Source organism: Balearica regulorum, chromosome 2 (genome assembly GCF_011004875.1).
Source record: "Balearica regulorum gibbericeps isolate bBalReg1 chromosome 2, bBalReg1.pri, whole genome shotgun sequence".
In the NCBI taxonomy this organism is placed as follows: Eukaryota; Metazoa; Chordata; class Aves; order Gruiformes; family Gruidae; genus Balearica; species Balearica regulorum.
This window is the reverse complement of record NC_046185.1, coordinates 105,772,863-105,785,245: the sequence shown is the minus strand read 5'-3', so window position 1 is coordinate 105,785,245 and position 12,383 is coordinate 105,772,863. Positions and strand designations below refer to the sequence as shown.

The following is a 12,383-nucleotide window of genomic DNA, read 5'->3' as shown; positions in this document are numbered from 1 at the left end:
CTTTGTCTCTTATGAGAAGGGACAAGGAAAAGAAGAAAAGTAGAGCTTTGGAACTTTTGAAATGAAAATGTCAGAACAGTAATAATAATAAAAAAATTTACTCTGAGGCTGTGATTGAGAGGGAGTCAAAAAGTGAATCTGGAGAGTTGATATGCAACCAGAGTTCTGCTCTGCATCCCAGTTGATAGGAGAGCATAGTCACAGATTCTTCCTGTCTGTCAAAGAAAACTTCCTAATGATTGTTTTATTTGGAACTGCTATTTGAGGGCTCAATACTAGCCCAGCTTAGGATATGCTGCTTTGTTCCTGCTGAACACTGCCCAGATTCAAATTCTGACAGAAGATGGCTTAGCATCTACATAATAGGTGCTTAACAGTATCTAATGAAAATGAGGAGAAAAATGTGCTAATCAGAAACAGTTAAGAACAATTGTAGTCAATACTAAGTTGAATGCAAGATAGACTCTGGAGTGGTGATCATTTTTTCTTTTTTTAGAGAAAAAAAGGATTTTTTTTGTTAAGCTCTGTCTCACTATGAATACAAATCAGAAGACTGACTCAACTTCAAAATAACGGGTTAAATTGATACATGCTTGTCATTAATGATAAGCTGGGAAGGTAGTGTAATTACAAGTCCAAATTTTTTAAGGCTGTTATTTCTCCACTGTTTCTATAGCTGAGGCACTGCAAAAGTATTCATACAAGGAAAATGGTTATTTGAAGTCAATGAGTCCTTGCATGCATAAGCTGAACACATACGTATTTATCTAATCAGAGCCCAAGTCAAGAAGAAGGAAAAGAAACAATCAGTTTAAAGCAAGTGTTTGTATCTGTTCATTCAAATGTGTTCATGTACACCACGAAGTAACTCTTGTAGTACTACTGTGGAAAGGTCAGCAAGTTAGTGGGGTATCCAAGTCTTCTCAAAAATGTTACAGGACTGATGAAACTGCTTGGTGAAAGAATGCTCAAGGGAACAGAAAAGGGAGTGTGCTGCTATATCTGTACACATGGTACAAATGATGGTGTCATATCATCTAATGGCCTAGATTTTGTCATCACCTGATAAATATGAAGTTGAAGCCTCTCAGTGCTTTTTGTTTTTATGTAATATGATAATCCTCCTTCCTGATGATTAGTTCTCTGAATGTGATGTAAAACATTTCTTTTCTTTGAATTTAACAGAAAAGATAGTTCAGAGGATAGAATGTTCCATTTTCAGGATTTTGTTTGAGAATGGTGTGGGATATTTCCCTAAAAACTTGTATATTTTAGTTATAGAAAGTTTAGCAAGAAAATGAGACTGGGAAAGCTTGTTATTGAAAGGAATGATGAACAGTCTTTATAAAGAAAATTGTAACAGTCTGAGTAGGCATTTTACTCTTTCCTTATGGCCTATATCATCCATATTTTCTAAGCAAATTTCTAAGTACTTTATAAATTCACTTTACAGGTTTTAGCTGCACACAGTTAAGGAAGAATCCCATTAAAGTTAAAAAGGCAATTAAAACTATATGGTCAGCTGTCGTTTGAATATTGAGCAGGTGAGAAGAAAGAGTATTCACATTGCCTAGTTTAGACTTGCCTAGAATTGATGCTCTGAAAAAATCCCTGAAGCAGCATGTCCATTTGTTAGTCTTGTTCCTGCTTGCTTGAGGGAAATGAGAGTAATGTCTTAATTTCTGTAACTAGATTAGACTCCTAAAACTAGGGGATGTGGAACTAGAGTCTCATTCTGTACTCTGATGAGGACACAGTCAGGCTGTCTTACTTCTTGCACCTGGACGTTTAAATCTGCAGCTTTATACACCTTTTCAAAGGTTTATGTGTTGCCTCAAATGAAATCTAATGCTTTTCTTTTTCAGAATAGCTGCTATATCTATAGCCACTAAGTTAACAGATCTACAGCTTGGGGATTCAGTGGAAATCAGTAGGCTTATTACGAAAAAAGAAATGAAGCAGGCCAGGTAAGCAGATACATGTGGAAACATAGTTTGAAACCCTTGTGTGTACCTGAAACATAGGCAATGTCGAAAACATGTAATATTGTGAGCAAAATCCCAGCTAAAATAGGGAGGCTTTAAATAGCCTGATGCTACTGTAACAATACTGCTAAAAGTATTTTGCAGTTCCTTAGCAAAATGCTTTTGCTTTCATGTAGAAAGAGTTCTTTATCATTGGCTGGTTGGTCTGTTATAACTATATATGGAACAATATAATTGTGGTTTCAGAGTTTGTTTGTACCCAGCAAACTCCTTAGAGTTCCTTCAGATTTTTTTCAGATTTCTAGACAGTATAACTTTTTGCTATTATCTTCTGTTTCAACATCCAGCATTCCTTCCTGGATGATTATTAGGGCATATTTTCCCCCGTCATCATCTTACTATTTATATTTTTCTGTTATCTTTTTTAGATTTCTCACATTTGTATCTCAATTTGTGCTTCTGTGTTCTCATACAGGCCTGCACTGCAAATCTGTTTTTATGTCACAAAACCACTTGTAACTTAAGTTTGGTGATATTTCTGTTCCTCTTGATGTTCCTTAGCATTGGAATAGCTTGTCCTTTTACTTTTAGTATCATTTCTTTTAAGGAATTGTCAAATTTCTCCAACATCATTCTTTCAAAAACTTGACTTCCCGAAGTCTTTGCCCTTGAAGTACATAATTTCTGTTTGTAGTTTATTTTGTTACCATCTCTCGTCTCTTAATTGTGAATTCAGTTATTTCAGAGTCTGCCTGTTATGTCTGTTAAACTCTAACATTCCTTTATATTGTGTAAAGTAAAAGTAATGAAATTTCCCATACAGTTGCTTCATGACTTCCTGTATCAAAAGCTAATACCAGCATACTTCAGGAACTATTGCTAGTCATTCTGTTCTGTTTGTTTCATGTCTATGAAATTGGAGCACATTATTACCAAGTCCTTTTGGATAATTTTCTACACTGAAACAATTTTAACTCTGAATGTATGGGCAAGATGAACTGACACCAGAAATGACGCATGGGAGCACCTGCTCATCCCGGTCTCTAGCTTCATTCTAGTTGGGCCAGTGTCATACTTCAGAAGAAGGGCAGGGAGGAACAAGGTGAAAAAAAAAAGAGCCATACTGGTTCCTGCATGCAACTTTAAAGAGTGTAGTATTAATACTGTGTAAGCATGGTATAAGACAGACACAAATAGGAAACAATAATTGAGGTTTTTTTTTAGTCTACCCTGTTTGTTTCAATTAATTGAATACTCAAAAATGTACAATATAAGCATTAATTTTTGTCTCTAGAATTACGGTAGAATAATCTCTGCTTTACCCAGGTTGAGCCTCAAATACTTTGTTCCTATCTGTATCACAATGGCAACCAGATACAAATACACTCAACAATGTGAAGTGAACTTTAGCTTCTCCAAAAAAAGAGTCACTATTTGAAGAAAGCAACCATTTGGCAGCGCTAGAACTCAGTGGGGGAGGATGGGAGTGTGGGGTTGTAGAAGAAGGGGGTATGACTTTTTCAGCTTCTGAAGCTGCAAGTCTTTCATAACAGCTGTATACTTAGCAGGAGAGCAAATAAGACACCAGTGTCTCTGGTATCCCAGTGTTTGCAATGTGTAATATAAACAGTGGTGTAGTCACTGCTGCAGATCTCTCTGTGTGGGCAGACTTGTACTACCCTTTCCTTGAATAGCTGAAATTACCAGAGATGACTTTTCTTTGTGCAAATCTTTCCTAATGTTGTATCTGAACTGAGGCAAGTAGCCTTTATTCAAGGACAACCAGAGCAAGTATTCTCCCTTCCCCACACTCTTCATCTATCAAATACTGGGGTGGGGGGAAAAGAGATGGTGGCAAATAAAATAATTATTCTTAAATTTCTAGTTTATTGTCCAACTCCAGTATTTTCAAAGTAACTTACAAATCTGCTTTATTCATTTGCAATAGCAGAATATTTTATGCAGACGGCAGAGATTTCCTTTCTTTGTTTCGCTCTCTGGTCCTGTCTGTAGACACTTTATACTTTAGTTTGTTTTCCTTATTAGGGTTTGGGGGTTTTTTGCGACAAATTTGGTCGGTCCTAGAGTAGCTTCTCTAAGTTGGCTACATTCCGCTTTTAGAGGAGGAAAGAATGATTCTTCAAGCAAATGAGTTTAAACAGTACCAAGTTGATCTTAGAATGCAAGTATGTTAGCTTTCTTCTGCCTCCTTCAAGAAACCACCAGAAGTTCTGGATCATATAGCTGTCTGTCTCCAGACATAATAGATGCCATTGAGTGAACCAGTTTCCCCTGTAGAAATTATTTGTTTGAAATCAAGGAACTATTATCAACAGAATCAACTCACTTATGCAGTCTAAGGGGTAGAAGTTTGTAACTGACACTGTGAAATTCTGGAGAACTCTTGATACTGCTCTGACATTTTAATCCCTTAAAATGAAATATAAAATACCTTTCAAAGATGAGACAGAAAAATTCATAACTCTACTGACACTAGAAATTATGGGCTCACTTGAAATACTGATTTTTATGGTGCATCATAATCCTCCATATGCATTGCTAACTCCCCTGTTTTCCCTGGCTGATAACTTTTTGTGATGCATAGGAGTAAGTGACCTTGTCACATCTTCCTTTGCTAATTTCACATCCTTCCTAGCAACCCCTCAATGCTGATATCAACTTCATTTTTTTCTCAAATGATCTAATTTAACAATATAATCTAATTCAGAAGCTGTTTTTCTCAGCTTCTATATGGCTTTGGTAATTGCAGCTTCTGTTCAAGACTTGGAGAAGGGCTTGTATGCTCAACAATCTTTGTTTTAGCTCTATTATCTGATCTAATACAATAAACTCTTCTCACGTGCTCTTCTTACTACTTTAGGCTGTGATAATGATACGACACCAACAAAGCTACAGTTTGAAAAGTATGAGTAGCAGCAGTGATTCTAACTGTATTTTTCTTTCATAATTCAGGTTGCAATGTGATGAAGAATGCTTAGCTCTTCAGAGGAACAGGTGGGCAATAAACTTGCCTTTTTTCAGAAGTAGTCCCAAGTTCAGAAAGTTAATGCTATGTGGGGAAAAAAAAAAATCCTTTCCTGAATGACCTAGAGAACTGATAAATGTGGAGATGATTACTGTGTTACAAGGATCTATATTGAGTGATCTGAGATTTTACTAGAATATTCTAGTGAAAAGTCCTAAATGAGTAGTTTCAAATGTAGAGAATGTTTCTTCTTCAAGCTGTTCATCTGTATTAGTAATCCATATCTTTACTCTTCAGTGACAATATGTTTGGGAGGCTGGGGGGATTTGTGTGTTTAATTTTGGTTGTGTTCTGTTCTGTTTTGGTTTTTTCTTCCTACCCTCAAATTTAGGCGTCTTGCTGAGGCTCTTGAAATAGATGATAATTCTGATCCTTTTAACATCCGTTCTTCTGGACCAAAGTACAGTGACCTTTTAAAAGAAGATGCGAGGTACGTGTTGTAATGATGACAGGTGTCATAGGTAAACAGTGTTGAGAGCAAGATGGGAAATGCAGAAAAGTTCTATTTGTAGAAATGCTAGTGTTTACTCATCTCCAGCATTGGCAATAGGTGATAATTGAGGCAGAGGAGGTGATGTGCACTTCTCAAGACCTCCAAAATGAGAACCTGAAAACTAAAAAGTGCCTAATAGGTTGCTTTGTTTTGTAACAGGACCAGATTCAGACTGGGAGCATCATATTCCACCATTCTTCTCACTACTAATCAGTACCTGTACTTCTCACATCTCCATTGCTTTCATACACAACCAACTCCTATCTCAGTGCTCCTTGTAAACTTTTCAAGACAAAGACAAAAGTGATGGCTAAGTAATGAAATATGCTGTCAAAGCCTGGCATTATTTCCCTCCACCAGTCTCTTTTTTTTGTTGTTTTTTTTTCTTCTTCCCCTTACTGCCTTTATTTTAAACATAAAGAAATTGAATTAATAAAATGATTGATTCAGAGCTAAGCCTATGCCAGTGCTGACTGCAAAGAGGGCTGCTAGACTGAAATATCTGAAAATGAGGCAATAGAAAGTCAAGGTAATATCAAAAGCATCACACTAATAAATATTACACAATCTGGAATGACAGGGAGGGATCAGACACATTTTTACAAAGATGCTTAAATGGTAAGTGTCATCTAGGAAGTTTTTACTCATGTGTTTGTAGGCATGACATTAGTTTTTAGCAGCTCTGAGTTTTTAGAACAGCTGAATCTGTTTTGCTCTTGCTTCACTATCCTAATGATATGTAAATTTCATATTTTTGTGAGGATGTTTTCTACTTGAAAATCCTTCTTTTAATTCACTGATGTGTTGAGACAAGTGAAAACTTTATAGCCACACAGAATTTTAGAGTAAATTTCCTCTAGCTTTACTTCCAAATGATTAGCCTACTGCAAGATAAGAGCTGAATCTTTTCATTGTGGAGGTACTGTTTTATTAGTATTTGCACTTAAAAGTGATATTTTATAAGGACTGTTCTCTAAAGTGTATATAGAATATGCTTTGCTCCACCTCTTTCAGAAAATAAAGCATACATTTTCCCTTTCTTACTGTGTTGCATATTGTTATGTGTAGTCCTTTTTTTTTTTTTTTTTGGAGTCCAATCCAATCTCATCTTCCTGTCGGCCATTCTCTACCAATAGTGCAGTGTTCATCTTTCGTGAGCAGAACTGACCAGAATCATGCACTGTATTCCAGGTGGTCTAACAGGTACCTTGAAAAGTAGCCTTTAGGCTTCCACAGTTCTCTATTAAAATATCTCTTCTCAGACGTTCTGCGATTTTACTTGCATTTCCTTTGTCGCCAATTCATATTGGTAACTCAGGATAAACTAATACACCCAGGCTATTCTTACTGATTCACAGCTTAAAGCAAAAGTTTTTGTTAGACGTAAGGTCAATGACTTTGCACATTGAATTACTTGATTTCATTTATCTAGTTGTCAAGATAAATTAGTTTCTCCCTGTATTAACATATCTCTCTTTACAAGAGCACCAGTCTGCAATTTGTAAAGTTATGGCTTTATGAACTTCTTCGACTGCTCTTGATGATCTTTTATCTCAGCAGTCTTGCAAAAGATCTGGGTTTCCCTCATAATGGCAGGATCTACAAAGTGTATCTGTTACAGTATTTTTTTTTCACATAGTTCAGTATTCTGTATAAGTTTTGACAGATGTATTTATTCTTGCTTGAACAGGTCACTCCAGTAATGCAAGAATTCAGGGCTTGTGGTTTTCCACAAAGTGTAAGTTATACATCTATGTATGGAATCTCAGAATGATGGGAAATGTGACAGCTGCCTTCATGTGCATTCAGGGTCACTGCCTCAAGAAGGTGGCAGCTGCCAAAACCACAAGTAGAATGCTGTGATACTGTCTTGTTTAGGCAATGCATTGATCTGTGAAGCTGGTACGTTGGCAAGGGCTGAAAAAATGCACATCTACAAAAGAGAAAACTTGAGAAAACTCCTGATTTTGAGCTGTAGTCTTTAGTTACAGAACCCTAAAGCTCCAAGATGCGGTACAACTCCAGGTAACAGGAGGAAAATGACTAAGTGGAAGCATGCCAAGATAATATGTCTCCTTTGTAGGAGAGTGACAGGAGATCCATCTTCTAGCATGGAGATGACTGTACCAGTACAACTGAACACAGATCAGGGGGTACAGATCCACTGGCTGAACACTCAGTGCTTACCTTTCTAAGAGGCTCCAGAAATAGACACAGAGAGCAAGCAAATGCTTGAGTTGGCCTGTTGACATGAAGTTGGAGAGTAGACTAAAACAAGTATCAATGCTCAGTTTGACAAGGATGGTGCTAAAGCTGCTATTTGATGAATTGAGACTACTGGAGAAGGAGAGGAGGACATCTGGAATATCTGGCCACATGGAGCTACACAGAAGAGAATTTTCTTGTTTTGTCACTGGCTGTGCAAGGCCCCACAGTAGCTGTATGGACCAGGGAAATCTCGGATCAAATAGTTAAGTCTAGAGAGACACAGAGGGAGATGGTTCCTTCGTAGGCATCTTCTTAGCCAGTCTTCCCAAGAGTTAACCCTCCACATGCTGTTGTAGACAATGACGGCAGATCCAAGCATTCCTGTGTGTGATCTGACAACAGGAGCAGTGTACAGGAGCAGTTTAGGGGTAGGATACCTTTGTAACTTAAGAACTGAAGCCTGAAGGAAGGGGCAGTGAGGGTACCTTCTCAAGCACATGACTGGCAAACTGCAAGCCTGGAATGTCAGTTGCTTAGAGGCAAAATCTTGCACTAGCAAGTGTTGCAAAAAATGAGGAGGTTTTTGGCAAAGGCAGAAAAATCTAGGGGAAGCAAAAAATCTACAGTAAGAACTACAGTGAAAAGCCAAGCAATGATGAACATTCTTAAGTAGTGTGGTTGAGTGGAACTGAAATGGCAGTAGGCCTGCTACTGCTTATATGCAACGGAAGGAGGCGAGGAGAAGCCTAATGTACACCATTTACAGACACTGCACAGAAAAAGAGACACTAAGTCCCACACTGTAGAATTTCAGTATACCTACTGTCAGATCAGATGTATTTATTCTAAGAACCACTTCATTTCTTTACCGTACTTTATTTTTCAGTAAGTATCTATTGCAGGTTAGAACATAGGAGCTCACAATGAGCAGTTAGCTGGTTTTATGGCCATAATTAGTCCTAAATAGCTTAATAGAAAGAATTGTGTGCAAGTCATGATTTGTGTGCTAGTAAGCAGTAACAACATTCCTTTTAAAATAAAACAAGAAAACATCACACTTGGCAAAACTTGGAAAACTTATTGTAAGAGCTCAGATGAATAACCCAAAAGAATTAAAAATACTTGAGAAAATACTTCATTCAGGTAATAGATACTCATCAATATCCTGGGAAATGGAGATACTCCATTTGGTTTTGATAGGGCAGTATGATTTGTACATTGGTTAATTGGTAAATATGCAAGTGAATTCCAGCTCAGGGCAACCACAAATGAAATTCCCCAAACAACATATGAGCAAGCTGATGAGACACCAAAACAAGCAACCTAAAACTGCAAGACCCAAACCAGAGACAAGCGCAGGTGAGAAATAAGCAGTAGCCAGTTCTTACCATCCCTACTCACCCAGGTATCTGATCAGTATCATACAGAGAAGACTACTGAACTTGCAGGATTTTTTTTTTTCATCTTGTGAAATGATTTACAACAGGTTTCATTTTCTTGCTCATCTTGATGGATAGTTTCTGTTACCCTTGGCCTTTCACAAGACCTTCTTTAACAGTCAAGCTTTCCAATGTTTCTTGGTAACTGCAGGCTTCTTTGTGCCCTTCAGTGAAGTGTGGGTTCATGCTTCTGTATAGCTAGGAATAAAGAGTATACTTCCTTGCATGTTGACCTGACACTCCCCTCATGTCATGGCAATCTAATGAGGTTTGCCTCCAAATTGGGAAAGGAAAGTGACTTTATTTTTTCTTCACTGTTTCATCTGGTGATCTCAAAGGGAAGTTTAATACTGTGAATAAAATCTTACTTGTACTTCATCAGCCTTACTGGCAGAGGAGTAAACAGCCTGAAGTACTGTTCTTCACTCTGAACATCTAGATACAGAAGATGCATCTTCCTGTTGTATTGCCTCAGTTGTTCAGTGATGCATCCAGAACTCTCTAGGGCAATCCAGATGTTTGTTGAGAGTACCTCTTGCAAAGGAAGGTTTCAGATTAAGGAATACTGAAGTCCACCATTTCCTTGAAGATTCCTCAACCCAAATTATGCTCCCTCTGAATCTTCTTGATGAGTCCAAAGAAAAAGCAATTGTTCTGTCTCTCCCACCATCTGCATTGGCCTGCCTTTTGTTCCTGTTTTAACAGTCTGTAGGTTGGGGCTTACTCAGATCATCAGAGCATTCAGAGTTGTTCTTCCGTGAAGTTCTGTATGAAAGATTCTGGAGGTACAAAGTGCACATAAAACACTTCCCTCACCTTTGAGCATACGTACGGGTAGTCACAACTCAGCCATTGTGTAGTATGTTTCAAGTAAAAGGCAGTAATGTCCTGCTTCTGCTCTTTAGAGTCATTTGAACTAGAGATGTTAGTGTTGGCCATGAAATTTCCTTTCCTACAGGGAAATAACGTTCTCTTAATGAGTTGATTTCTGCTGCTACTGCCACACCTCACCCCCACCCTGTCCTCAGCATAGCATGCTTTGTGTTTTGTCTTCCTATTTGAATATATCAGTCTTGACTATCTTGGGATTTCTTGAAGCTGAGACATGTTCTAAGTATTTCTGAAAGAACTCCCTGCCTGGTTAATTTCACTGGTGACTCTGTTTTTATAGGCTCCTAAAGGGTTGATTTTGTTGACTTATCCCCCACACTGTGAGCTGGTTCCTCAGTAGGTTTTTAAATATTACACATCAGATGCTTGTGGACCCTCTCATTGAATTGTTGGTTCCATTTTTTTTTTTTCTTGCCTCTTGTGATCCTTGAAATTTGGATGTTCATGGCTGGCATTCCATGCAGTATTTGCTTTCTGACTCTGTGGAGTTAAGCTCACCCTGAAGGGATCAGTGGTTTTGGTTTGTTGGGTTTTGTTGTTAGGTTTGTTTGTTTGTTTTTGTTGGGGTGTTTTTTTGAACCTGAGATTATTGCTGCAATATTCTTCCCAAAACCTCATGTCGCATGAGCTGACTGTGTATCTCATAGCCTAGGTGTCTGGAGGTCCCTTTCTTTTAACTCTACAAGTCCAGGTCCTTTTTGCACTTCTCCCAATGTAATACTTTTCTCCACTGAAAATCTAGGAGTTCTGATAACTACAGGCAATGTCTATCCACTGTTACCTTGAAGGTTTTCCAGTGAAGGGCTGAGTCCATTGTACCAGTAATCAAGTGATGTTGGTAGCTGAGCTACTCAATGTTGCCATTTTGCATGTTTGCTTGAGACCTTTTGGTCTTTTGATGATACATTCACTTCAGCGTCCAGAACTTTGGTAGGACATCTACTAAGGATGGTATTGTCTACTTTGGTAGGCACTTCTTGACTGATGAAATTCCGACATCGTTCACAAAGTGATGTTGTGTTGGTATGGAATGGTGCCTATTTGTGAAGAAATAAGGTTATTTACTACTAACCAGCTTTTGAGAAGTAAAATTTTAAGGTAGCCTTTTTCCCCTGTGGGGATGGTGCCCTAACAAATAACCTTACTTTTGGAGTTAGTTTACCTGCTTATTGAAGAACAAAGGGCAAAGCTCATCCTTATGTGAAAGACTTCACCTACTGTGATTAAGCAAGGTAAAAAAAAAAAGTAAAATCCATAATATCTCATATCAAGAATACTTTGTTTGCTTTCAAGTAGCCTTACACTTCATTTGTTCTTATTAATTTGTTATGCTAGATGAGTTGAAGACCAAAGTCAATGTGGTTTACCTCTCTCTTGGAGAAGAACTTCACTCTGTTTACCAATCCCCATTCTTGTGTCTAATCATGTGTTCTAATTAAGTGAATTGCTTTAACGACAAGTGATTTAAAAACCCTGAAATGGCAACTTTAAAATCTGTGTTATCCATTTGAAAATGTAGAATTGTATTGTCAGGCAGTAGAGTTGTATCATAGAATTTTATGTTGGGTTCCAAGGGTTGAAGGGAAAATAATTCATTATTTTTGTAATAATGATGACATACTAACTTTTTTTTAATGCAAAGAGTGTAATATATAATCAAAATATGCTCTCCTGCTTCTGCTTCAGTCAATTGAGTTCTTTAATTTTGTTCTTGTTGAAAATAATGTTACAAAAGATGAAGATATTGTATCTTGTACACACTCTTGCCTCATTTACCTAGAATGCTGTTCTTGCAGGAAGGATTTAAAATTTGTCAGTGACATTGAGAAGGAAATGAGGATGCTTGTGGAAGCTGTGAATAAGGTCAGTATTCAGATATTCTGTGTGACATTATAAGAAACAGTTTAGTTTGGGGGGAGTTTGATGTTACTAAACCTTATTAGTACTAATAGTTATGAGCTGATACTAGATCTGTTTGGGCTCCAATAGAGTGCACGTTTTTAATTGTAAATAGAAAAAAATTTTTAGGAGACTGATGTGGTTTAGCCCCAGCGGCAGTTCCGTCTTGGAGCCGGCTGGCATTGGCTCTGTCAGACACAGGGAAAGCTTCTAGCAGCTTCTCACAGAAGCCACCCCTGTAGCTCCCCACACAACCCCCACTACCAAAACCTTGCCACGCAAACCCTATACAGAGACATACTAGTTCAGGATCACTTTGGTGACAGCCAAGCTTTGATTAAAGATTCAACAAGTGCTAGGCTGTCATGCATCAGTGGATTATCATTAATTTTTGGATATCCATTAATAAAGTATTAATTGTC

The 12,383-nt window shown here is 37.7% G+C and overlaps 1 protein-coding gene across 4 annotated transcripts in view; it reads left to right on the top strand.

The window, feature by feature from the left end:
- The window catches only part of NFX1 (nuclear transcription factor, X-box binding 1), a 72,712-nt gene that overhangs the window by 45,754 nt on the left and 14,575 nt on the right, over positions 1-12,383 (top strand). For 2 of the 4 annotated variants that reach the window (XR_012833989.1, XM_075745275.1), the window contains exons 18-20: positions 1,866-1,967; positions 4,959-5,000; positions 5,363-5,461. Coding sequence is in view for 3 of the 4 variants with exons in the window: in XM_075745275.1 (XP_075601390.1) it covers positions 1,866-1,967; positions 4,959-5,000; positions 5,363-5,461 (243 nt within the window). In the remaining variant the exon portion in view is untranslated. Of the gene's footprint in view, positions 1-1,865; positions 1,968-4,958; positions 5,001-5,362; positions 5,462-5,683; positions 7,617-11,858; positions 11,926-12,383 lie in introns of those variants that run through there. The other 2 variants (XM_075745274.1, XM_075745276.1) reach the window with 2 other exon arrangements.